Source organism: Erythrolamprus reginae, chromosome 6 (assembly GCF_031021105.1).
Source record: "Erythrolamprus reginae isolate rEryReg1 chromosome 6, rEryReg1.hap1, whole genome shotgun sequence".
Lineage (NCBI taxonomy): Eukaryota > Metazoa > Chordata > Lepidosauria > Squamata > Dipsadidae > Erythrolamprus > Erythrolamprus reginae.
In genome coordinates, this window is record NC_091955.1 from 43,074,994 (window position 1) to 43,087,355 (window position 12,362).

A 12,362-nucleotide genomic window follows, 5' to 3' on the forward strand; every position below is an offset into this window, starting at 1 on the left:
AACTATAATATTTCTTATATTGTTTACTTGGGTTTTTCTACAAACAATATTTTTATATTATTAAGAATAATTACACATGTTATTAAGTATCTATATTCTGTTTTGTTTTAACTCCTCTTTAAAATCAATATACATTTTACTAAACACCAGAATTCTTAGTCTCTTAAATTCCTAATTTCTTAGCTGAATTTCCTGAATTCATGGTTATCATATTCATTGCCCTTATATCTAGGAATTTTGCCCCGGTTTTGCACCTATATTGCAGTCATCATAATATTTGCCTCAAATTTATTTCAGTTGTATGCCATTAAGAAAATTTATAACAAACCATAATCATACTACAGTAATTCAATAAAATAAACTAATTCAATAATATAAATAAACTACAAGGAACACTAGAAAGATACTCTGGTTAAACGTAATATGCCCTTTACCTTTTACTTATTTACAGATGTCTTATAGGGTTTTCATACTAAAATATATTTATTGAGAAGACCTGAAGAACACTTAGGCTCAAGATTTTACCTTCTTGCAAAGGATAATGTGACAGTCAGATCTCACAAACGTGTGCTGACTTTTCTGCATAGTGAAAGCTTTGGCTGCCTCACTTTCTTTTCACATAGAGTCACCTGCTTGTGTGTAACAGCCTTCTAAAAGTTAGGTTGATAGAACAATCCGTTGAACCTCTCTAATGCATTAGGATGCAGTCAAGCCATTGGAAAAATGAATGTATAATGGAAGCTGTATTTGGCTAGCACACAGTGATTCAGGATTTTAAATTGAAAATACTCCTTTTTCCATGTTATATCTTTCTGCAGGGTCACATAGGGGGGAAAAGAACTATAAGGTGACTTTTTCTCACGAAGAACTGAGAAAGCGGCTAACACCCTTGCAGTACCATGTTACACAGGAGAAAGGAACTGAAAGGTATAGCAAGGGGGTATCAAAAATGGGCTTTCTCCTTCTCTTTCATTATGTTGTAATTTTCTCTCCAATGGTTTCAAGTAATTTTGTTTTAGAAAGCCAAAAATTTGCACTAAGTTCAGCAATTTGATCAATGTAACTTGGTTATTGTGACTATACTTATTTTACTTTACTACAACATTTGTGCAAAGGTCATTTTTGTTTTGGGGAAGGAGATTTGAATTATGGTGGAAAGATAATATTTTTGAAGTGGTCATTGTAAATATCGGAGAGAAAAGAGAATGTGGTAGAATTTTGTTTTTTTCTATTTTGTTATTTTGCTTCTTTTCTTTAAAACTTCCTGGTAGAAAATATTATGTCCTTAAGCAGTTTTTATATTCTGACAAAAGGTGAAGGGGAAAGAAAAAAATACAGGTGGTTCTTTTTCAAGGATCAAATAATGAATGTAGTTTATTCCATTTGATTGCAGGATGCTAAGATGGTTTTGAATTCTTTTGATTCAGTAAACTAAATAATATGCTTAAATATTTAATTTACAATAAATTCTATAGTAATATTCTATAGTTAATTAGACTTGCTGGGTGTTTGCCTCTAGACATGGACTATTAATCATGCACTTTCCATGACCCACCAAGTCATTTTCTGTTGTGTATAAGATTAGCAGAGTGATGTAGTACATGCAAACAGTAAGATATTCAGTCACTTAAAAATAACTCTTGAAAAAGAAACCTACAAAAAGAATTTAAAGGATAATAAAAGCAAACTGTAGAACTCTTAGATTCCGCACAGATGATTTTTATTAGAACAATGACCTCCTAGTCCTTTAAATGGTTAACTTAGAAAAATATTCTTAAAGCAGTAATACTGGTTTTGAATTTAAAAATTCCTGACTTTTACCCAGCTTGGAATTCAGCTTCCTCCCTCTCCCAGCCGATCATCATCATTAAAATTGATTCTTTTGGTAGTATAGTCCTACATTTGGATCTTATGCTACTGCATTATTTCATAAGGTATCAGGTAAATATCAAAGAAACAAAATGTAATTATAAGAATAAATGGTTTATTCTTCTCTTTCTTTTTTTTCTAGCTATAATTATGATGTATAATGGTCTTTTCTCTAAAGCAGTGATGGTGAATCTTTTTGGCGTTGTTTGCCAAAATTGTGTGAATGCGCCTGCAACAGAGTATGTATGTGCTGGTAGCCATAATGCAATGCGCACCCCACCTGCACATGCACTCCCCCGCTCACCCCCCTGCATGTGCCCCGCAAAGCGCATGTGTGTATCCCCTGCACATGTACCTCTGTGCTTCATTTTGGGCCTTGAAACCCTTATGCACAAGCCAACGCACCTGTTACCACTTCCCAGCCGGCGCTTCTCCTTGTGAGGAGCTGGGCTCTCCTCCACGCCTGTTGCTTCTCCAGGAGGGAGGGAGAAGAGCCCTGGCCCATTGTTCCTGCCATTGCTTGGGAAGCAACAGTACAGCAACCACCATTGCCGGGGGCAAGGAAGTGTCAGTGGCAAGGATGGGCGCGAAACACTCCCCATCATCCCCCATGGTAGGGATGTCTCCCCTGGCTTGGAAAAATCCCCAGAGGCAGACCCCTCCCTCTGTCCTCCAGCATACCCAAAATCCGGAAAGATTTCTGGATGGGGTGATGGGGCCAGAGGCATGCATGCTCCTTCACTCACCAGCAGGACCTGGCGAAACCAAAGCACCAGTGGCTAAGGCAAATTTGCATCAGCAACTCCCTGCCTGGGAGGGGGCCACTTTTCCCTAGATTATCCCCCCCCCCCAAGGCAGGGGTGTCACCACTAGCTTGGAAAAACATCTCCCCATCTTGGAAAGTTGCTCTTGGTAGCGTGCGGTCCCTTAAGAGGAGAGGGACATGGGGGAGGCTAAGCTGCTTGGAGGACCCTCTCCTCTTTTAATAAGGAAACTTCCTTCCCATTCCGTCAGAAGCCAGGGGCCATGCAAGAAGCTCGCGTGAGTGGGGACACGTATAAATTTGATAGGAATCCCTGGTTTAATGTGGGGCCTTTCTGCTATTTCACTAAACCCTCCCCCTCCTCTTCTCTGCCACTCCGTGCATGATTAAGAGCTCTGGAAGACTCCAAAGCTTCCCAATCCTTTGGGATTGATTGAGAAGCAAGTCCTGCCTGATGCTCCTTCAAACACTGCCCCATCCCAGTCAAAGTGAGTGGCTGGAGCTTGTCTCCTCTTCCCCTCCAAAAGAGGAAGGGCTCCTCTTCCAAGCAGCTTTACCTCCCCATATTCCCCTCCTCTTTTACAGGACAGCACACAACCAAGAGCAATTTTTCAAGCTGGGTGAGATGCCCCAGTGTTCATTTGAAAACTCCTAGAATTAAAAGAGCGCCACATCCCCGCATGTCCAGTTTTTGTTATCAGAGATTCCTGAAGTCTCCTAGAACTAAAAACGGGCTGCAGAGGAAGAGCGCCGCACCCTTGCACACCCCATTTTTTTGCTAGCAGAGTTTTCTGAAGCCGCCTGGAACTAAAAATGTGATGTGTGACCCCCTACCCCATGCATGTGCATACGTCTCTGGCTGAAACCCAAAAATCAGCTGGCCAGCAGAAGGCACTTGCGCATGTGCTGTAGACTTGACCTGGACTGACTTCAGCTCGCGTGCCAGCAGAGATGGCCCCACGTGCCATCTGTGTCATGCATACCATAAATTCACCATCACAGCTCTAAAACCTGACCTAATAAAGTTTAATCTGTGCTAGCCACTTGCATTTTTAAAAAAAATCCATTTTAAAATTATCTTTTATTTTTATGTTTTGTAAATGTGGAAATGATCAAAATAAAATATTTTTACTTTGGTTTAATAAAAGGTAAATAAAGTATGTTTCTAAAATGTTAATAAAAACAAATTTGTAGTGGAAATTTTAAGGGGCGTGCATAAGCGCACCATTGTGCCTATAGTCTCTGTCTTACTGTCCTATTGTCCAAAATTACATATACCTACTTTGCTTTTGTTATGTTTATATCAATACCTGGTATTTTGTACATGTTTTGATAAATAAAATAAAATAAAAATAAATTTAGAAACTTAATTGAAAATGTGTTGAAGAAAAGCTTTTTCATCCAGGAAGCATGTATGTTTATACTTTAAAACACAAGCCTATAGTGAAGGAAAAGAAATCTCATCCTCAAACGTTAAACGTCAAACGTTAAAACAGTAAAGGGAAATGTATATCTCAGCTGTCAAATCTAATCTATAAATCTAGTAGAGATAACCAGCTTCAGAAAAATTCAGTTCTAAAGAGTCAATTGGGAATAGGAAGATTCCCCTTTCAGATGAGCTTTTAAAAAGAGGCAATTTCATTTTGTCTGTCTTCTGTATACTTTTTTCCCTTTCAAGTAAAAAAATTGGAGCCAGGAAAGCAGACATTTTAATTCCCAGAAATTTTAAGAATGGAGATCCAGGAGAAATTATAGCAATCTAGGGCAGGGGTGTGAAACTCTAAGCATCACGGGACATTTCCCCCCTTCTCTATACCGGGCGGGGCAGGACCAGCATATGAGTTTGACACCCCTGGTGTAGAGCAGTGTTTCCCAACCTTTTTGGAGCCGCGGCACATTTTTCATATTTTCAAAATCCTGGGGAACATTTGGGGGGGGGGGGGGGGCGCTAAAAAAAGTTTGGACAAAAAAAATCTCTCTTCCTCCCTTTCGCTCTATTTCTCTCTCCCTCCCTCTTTCTCTCCCTTCCTTTCTCTTTCCATCCCTCTTTCTTCCTTCCTTCCCCTCTTTCTGTCTCATTCCTTTCTCTCCCTCTTTCCATCTCTCTTTCTTTTTCTCCCTCCTTCATATCTTCTTTCTCTCCCCCCTTCCTCCCTCTTTCCTTTCTCCCCCTCCCTTTCTCTCTATCCTTTCTACTTCTTACTCTTTCTTTCTCTCCCTCCTTCATTCAATTTTCTCTCCCTCCCTTTCTCTCTCTTTCCTTTCTCTCCCTCCCTTGTTCTCCCCTGGGGCTGCCTGTGCCTGCCCTGCACCACCCAACACGGACGGACAGCCCCCGGTCGTCGGTTCGTCACCCCCCCCCACACGGAGGGAGATCAGCCACTGGAGGGAAATCGGGCTGGCGGGGGCGGCGAATCCACCTCCCCACCCGGGTGGAGGGAGATCAGGCTGGCGAGGGTGGTGGATTCGCGTCCCCAGCCGCGCAGATGGAAATCGGGCAGGCGGGCGGGTGGCCGCAGCTCCCTGCGCGCCCCTGGAAAAGGGTGCGCGGGGGGCATTTTGGGGTGCATTGGCGTGCGCAGCCTACAGGGAACGGTGCCCGGGGCCGCTGCAGCCGGCAGCCTGTTTCTGCTGCCAGTGCCCTCCCGCCGGGCCCCAAAGGACACTTGCCGCTGACGCCAGGGAAGGCGGGAAAAAGGCGCGAAGAATGAAGCTCTCCTTCTTCCTGCCTTCCTTCTTTGGGGCGCAGCAGGAGAGCGCCAGAAACCGTGGCATCGGGCAGGAGCCGGGAGGTCGGAGGCACCAGCAGCGCCCCGCCCAGCTGGAGCTGTCGCGGCACACCTGGCCGTGTCTCGCGGCACACCTGGCCGTGTCTCGCGGCACACTAGTGTGCCGCAGCACACCGGTTGGGAAACGCTGGTGTAGAGGATAGTAGCACTAAATCTGCATTAGCATTTTTTTTTTTAAAAAAAAGGAAAATTATTTGAGATCAGCATCTATACAGTTTATTCTGTCTATAAATGTGATAGTTATTTCTATATTGGAAGCAACTTCTGAGATGAGATTTGCATAGTTATGGTTAAACTTGCCAGAATCTGTAAATATTATAAAATTCATTTCTTTATTGATAGTCCTTACTTTATGACTGGTCACTTAACAACCATGCAATGGCCTGGAATAGATGCTTCATGGATTGTAAGGCACTTCTGGTCATCATCAAATGTAGGGTCACAGCTACTTCTTACATTCATGTGACTGCATTCCAGAGTTTGCGAACTCTTTCATCTTTATAACCTCCTGCAGCCATGTGATATTTTCTGCTGGTTTCTGCAAAAATTGCCCATTTAGAAGAATGTGTTTGCACTTATGGTGACAGGTTTTCTTAATGACCATGATGATTTTACTTAACTTAATTGGGTCGATGGTTGTTAATGCCTCACTTTAACTACTATAACAATTTATGAGTGGACATTCAGTGCCATATTAAATAATTATTTCTATCTTACGCTGTAGTGCCTTTGAAGGAGAATATATATATAATAAAGCCATTGGAATATACAAATGTGTTGTTTGTGGAAGTCCTTTATTCAAGTAAGTAGACTGAACAAAATAAATGTGCAATTTGTTACATCTGATTAGTTTGGGAAAACATTACTCTTTGATTGTAGTTACTAGACAGTAGTGGGTAGAACTAATCTGTTATTTTAAACAATGTTGTCTTAGAATTCTGTATGCTTTGGTCAAAGGCAGAAACTATCAGAGATAGGGAGTCCTTCAAATAACCTGATCCATGCCTTGAAAATTTTTACCAATGGTAACAACCTACTCTTTAATTATAGAGTTGAGTATACAGAGCACAGACTTTAATTGTAATTACAATGAAAACTAACTGTATCAAATTTGATGGCTTGATCAGTGATGAAGTAGTTAAGGTCCAAATTGTGTACACAGTGGTGGACAATGTTTTTGCTTTTTCAATCAATGTTTGGATTGAAAAAGGCATACTCAGAATTGGCCTTCCTCACCTTTAAAGCAGCATTCAACTTCATCTCTCTGATATTGTTATGGAGAAATCTTTCAGATACATAAATTGACAAGCAACTTTCCTTAATCCAACAGTTGTCTTTAAACATTTAATTCAAGATGAGGTGTAACTCTCAGGAAATGTTCTCAAATACTGTGTGCATTGAGAATGTGGTGGGACAGATGTATTTTGGCCCCCCAATTTATTCAACTTCTACAATTGAATTCCTAGACTTACTTGTAGTGAGGATCATTGTCTATTACTGTATCCTAAACAGTCTGGACATAAAATTACCAGGAATCTAAAATTATGCTTTTTGCCAAGTACATGGGATGCAAAGTAGGAGGAGAGGATGCAAAATATACAGTACAGTGGTACCTCTACCCAAGAACGCCTCTATTTAAGAACTTTTCTAGATAAGAATCGGGTGTTCAAGATTTTTTTTGTCTCTTCTTAAGAACCATTTTCAACTTAAGAACCCGAGCCCGGAAAAATTTCCCAGGAAATTTGAGAGTGGCACGAAGGCCCAGCCAGTTTCCTGCCATTCCCCCTTGAATCCCAGCCATCTTGGGCTTTTCTGGGCTGCCAGAGGAGCCTTTCGGTGGCGCATAAGGAGACTTTGGCAGTTCTCTGGAAGCTTGGAGAGGGAATAAACCTCCGCCAGTGCCCAGAGAAAAGAAACACTCCCTTTGCTCTGGGCAACCCAGAGCGAATGGAGCGTTTTCCTTTCTCTGGGCACTTGGAGAGGGAATAAACCACTTTGCTGCAGTGACTCACTTGCGCTGCCTTTCATATACCCGATGCAAGGCTGCCTCCCGGAGCATCTGGGCACGGAACGGCAAAAGGGGGCGCTTCACCCTGGTCAGATCAACTCGGCTTCAGCCAAACTGAGGAGTTACCACAGTGAAAGAAAGGCACCAACTACAAAGAGAGTGAGCGAGAAGAGAGGGGAGCCCTTCAGCATGGGAAGAAAGAGGAAGCAGGTAGCAGCAGCAGCCTTTCGGTCAAAGGAGCGGGAGGTTCCCCCCTCTTGCCTGCCTGTGTTTCTCTCTCTGGTGCAGTGTATGGGAGGCAGCCAAGTACCGTTTGTATAGGAGGCGCGTACTCCTCCTCGCCGCCTCAGAGTCCCTCTTTTTTTTATTTTAAGCTTTAAAGTTTTGGATTTTTTTTAATTCCCCTCACCTCATCTTTGTCCTTTGGCAGTGACTGTCCTCCTGTTCTTCTTTTTCCTCCTCCTCCTCCCACCCAAATTCTGAGCGTTTATTTCTTTCCTAATGGGTTTGCATGCATTATTTGCTTTTACATTGATTCCTATGGGAAAAATTCCTTCTATTTACAAACCTTTCTACTTAAGAACCTGGTCACAGAACAAATTAAGTTCTTAAGTAGAGGTATCACTGTACATATCAGATTTCTAGTATATTATGTTCTGTGTTTACTAATCAGTTTCATATGGGAAGATGAGAAAGAATGAGAAGGAGCACCAATATCAGCTGTGGGCAGGGATTCTTTTCTAGCCTAATTTATCTTATAAGAGCCATGGTGGCACAGTGGTTAGAGTGCAGTACTGCAAGCTACTTCTGCTGATCACCAGCTGCCAGCATTTTGGCAGATTCAATCTCACCAGGCTCAAGGTTGACTCATCCTTCCATTCTTTTGAGGTAGTTAAAATGAGGACCCATATTGTTGGGGGCAATATATGTGGCTCTGTAAACCGCTTAGCACTGTAAAGCAGAATACTGTATAAGTATAAATGCTACTGCTATTGCTATTGCTCTCACAATTGAGAGTTGCAATTGTGATGAAAAAATGAAGGGAGATAGCTAGGATTGCATCCTTAGAAGAAAAGGATCATATAAATCCTAATATATATATATATATATATATATATATATATATATATATATATATATATATATATTATTGCTTTTTTTTTTAACTCTCCACACATATACAACAAATATACCATAACATTTTTTATTTATTTTATTTTATTGGATTTATATGCCACCACTCTCCGAAGACTCGGAGCAGCTTACAACACATAAAAAGAACAATACAATATAATCATCTAAATCCAATTAATTAAAAAAACTAAATGTATTCATTTATAAGACCCAGTATTATTTAAAAAGACCTATCATACCCACTCCAACAACAACCATGTATAACATTAATCGGCCAGGGGGCTAGAGTCTAATCGCCCCAAGCCTGGTGGCATAAATGAGTCTTGAGACACTTGCAGAAAGCAAGGAGGGTAGGTACAGTACGAATCTCTGGAGGGAGCTGATTCCAAAGGGTTGGAGCTCCCACAGAGAAGGCTCTCCCCTTATGCCCCCCCCAAACAACATTGTCTAGTTGATGGGACCTGGAGAAGGCCAACTCTGTGGGACCTAACCAGTCACTGGGATTCATACGGTAGAAAGCAGTCCCACAAGTAATCTGGCCTGATGCCATGTAGGGCTTTATAGGTCATTACCAATACTTTGAATTGTGCTGGAAACCAATCAGCAACCAATGCAATCCGCGGAGTGTTGGAGAAACATGGACATGTCAAGGAAGGCCCATGACCGCTCGCGTGGCTGCACTTTGCATGATTTGTAGTTTCCAAACGGTCTTCAAAGGTAGCTTCATGTAGAGAGTATTGCAGAAGTCGAACCTCAAGGTGATAAGTGTATGAGTGACTGTGAGTAGAGACACCCTGTCCAAATAGGGCCACAACTGGGGCACCAGGTAAACCTGGGCAAATGCACCCCACCACCACAGCCGAAAGTTGATGTTCCAAAGTCAGCTGTGGATCGAGGAGGACACCCAAGTTGCAGACCCTCTCTGAGGGGGTCAAAAGTCCCCCCCCCGAGTGATGGACGGACTGATGAACATGCCCTTGGGAGGCAGAACCCACAACCACTCCCTCTTGTTAGGGTTGAGTCTGAGTCTGATAACACCCATCCAAACCCTAACAGCCTCCAGACACCAGCACATTACTTCCCACTGCTTCACTGAGTGGACACGGGGTGGAGATGTATAGCTGGGTGTCATCAGCATACTGATGGTAACTCACCCTGTGCCCTCGGATGATCTCACCCAGCAGTTTCGTGTAGATATTAAACAGCAGGGGGGAGAGAACCGACCCCTGAGGAACCCCACAAGGGAGGGACCTAGGAGTTGACCTCTGACCCCCCTTTCAATACCGACTGCGGCCGACCAGAGAGATAGGAGAAAAAGCACTGTAAAACAGTGCCTCCCAACCTTCTAGCTGGCACAGAAGGATAGCATGGTCGATGGTATTGAAAGCTGCTGAGAGGTCAAGAAGCACCAGGATAGAGGATAAACCCCTATCCCGGGCCTGCCAGAGATATCCATCAGAGCAACCAAAGCAGTTTCCGTGCTGCAGCTGGGCCTGAATCCTGACTGTTGAGGGCCCAGAACATCTTATCAAGTATTAACATAAATTTTTACATTATTAATTTAGTTTTTTTTTAAATTTTGTTTTTCTATATAATTACATTTAATATGTACAGTGATACCTTGTCTTACGAACTTAATTGGTTCCGGGAAGAGGTTTGTAAGGTTAAAAGTTCATAAGAGGAAACATTGTTTCCCATAGGAATCAATGTAAAAGCAAATAATGCATGCAAACCCATTAGGAAAATCCAAACTTTAAGGCTTAAAGAAAAAGCGGCAGGGGGACAAAGTGAAGGCTAACAGAGTGGAGACAGACAGCAAGGAGAAGCGAGGAATGGAGGTCCTAACAAAGGCTAAGGCTGCCCCAAATTCCCCCCAAAATCGCCATTCCAAAAGCTTCCTATCTTGCCCTAATTTCCCCCCAAAATCGCCATTCCAAAAGCTTCCTATCTTGCCCTAATTTCCCCTCAAAATCGCCACTTTAAAAGCTTCCTATCTTACCCTAATTTCCCCTCAAAATCGCCACTTTAAAAGCTTCCTATCTTGCACTAATTTCCCCCCAAATCACCACTTTAAAAACTTCCTACCTTGCACTAATTTCCCCCCAAAAAATCACTCCCCCAAAAGCTTCCCAAGCCACCCCAAATCACTTCCAAAGTCTTCGAAACTCACCTCACCTTTCAAAATGCCTCATTTCTCCTTGCTGCCTCTCTTCACTCCATTTGCCTTAGTTAGGACCTCGATTTGGGTGGCATAGGAAGCAGCTGGAGGGGCGATTTTTGGGGGAAATTAGTGCAAGATAGGAAGCGTTTAAAGTGGTAATTTTGGGGGGAAATTAGTGCAAGATAGGAAGCTTTTAAAGTGGTGATTTTGGGGGGAAATTAGTGCAAGATAAGAAGCTTTTAAAGTGGTGGTTTTTGGGGAAAATTAGTGCAAGTTAGCAAACTTTTAAAGTGGCAATTTTGGGGGGAAATTAATGCAAGGATGGAAGCTTTTAAAGTGGCGATTTTAGCAGCGAGATGGGGCGAGGGAAGCAGCTGGCTAGGGGGATTTTGGCAGCAGGATGGGATGGCTGCGGGGAGCAGAGGAAGCGGAGGGCTAGAAGGGAAAGTGACAGGGAAATTGGGCAGCTCTTGCGTTCCCCGCCTCAGGTGCAAGCAAAAGGGTGTGGGGAATTCCGGCGGGGAATTCCCATGCAAGCAAATGGGAAATCCCGGCAGTGACAGTCACAATGCAGGGGAATCCCTTTGGCAGTCAGAGAGCGCAGGCGCAGTAAGAGAGCCCACGGATCCGGGCTCAGGTTTGTAAGACTGAAAGGGTTTTTAAGATGAGGCAAAGAAATCTTAAACCCCGGGTTCGTATCTCGAAAAGTTCGTATGACGAGGGGTTCGTAAGACGAAGTATCACTGTATATATAGAGAGATTGAAAGAATCTGTCATTTCCTGGGGACTTTGGGGGCATTTCCTTTGAAAATACAGTGGAACCCCGACTTACGAGTTTAATTGGTTCCGGAAGGAGGCTCGCACGTCGAACAGCTCGTATGTCGAAACATTGTTTCCCATAGGAAACAATGTAAAAGCGATTAATGCGTGCAAGCCCGAGGGCTGAGGGGAAAAGACGTCGGCTGAAGCGGGGAAGTTCGCCAGGAGTCAGCAAAGAAGCCCCGCGTGTGTTTTAAAACATCGGAGCCGGCATGGGGAGGCTTTTAATCAGCCCCCGAGCCCCCAACCCGGACTCGGGGGTTGATTGAGAGCCTCCCCATGCCGGCTCCGATGTTTTAAAACACACGCGCGGCTTTTCCGCTGCCTCCTAAAGCGGGGAAGTTCGCCAGGAGGCAGCAGAAAAGCCGCGCGTGTGTTTTAAAACATCGGAGCCGGCATGGGGAGGCTTTTAATCAGCCTCCGAGCCCCGAACCCGGACTCGGGGGTTGATTGAGAGCCTCCCCATGCCGGCTCCGATGTTTTAAAAGACACGCGCGGCTTTTCTGCTGCCTCCTGGCGAACTTCCCCGCTTTAGGAGGCAGCGGAAAAGCCGCGCGTGTGTTTTAAAACATCGGAGCCGGCATGGGGAGGCTTTTAATCAGCCCCCGAGCCCCGAACCCGGACTCGGGGGTTGATTGAGAGCCTCCCCATGCCGGCTCTGATGTTTTAAAACACACGCGCGGCTTTTCTGCTGCCTCCTGGCGAACTTCCCCGCTTTAGGAGGCAGCGGAATAGCCGTGCGTGTGTTTTAAAACATCGGAGCCGGCATGGGGAGGCTTTTAATCAGCCTCCGAGCCCCGAACCCGGACTCGGGGGTTG

At 43.8% G+C, this 12,362-nt stretch overlaps 1 protein-coding gene across 10 annotated transcripts in view; it reads left to right on the forward strand.

Annotated features, from left to right (window-relative positions):
* MSRB3 (methionine sulfoxide reductase B3) overlaps positions 1-12,362 on the forward strand; it is a 93,926-nt gene that overhangs the window by 37,006 nt on the left and 44,558 nt on the right. For all 10 annotated transcript variants that reach the window (XR_011559483.1, XM_070755642.1, XM_070755637.1 and 7 more), the window contains 2 exons: positions 819-927; positions 6,146-6,223. Coding sequence is in view for 9 of the 10 variants with exons in the window: in XM_070755642.1 (XP_070611743.1) it covers positions 819-927; positions 6,146-6,223 (187 nt within the window). In the remaining variant the exon portion in view is untranslated. The remainder of the gene's footprint in view (positions 1-818; positions 928-6,145; positions 6,224-12,362) is intronic.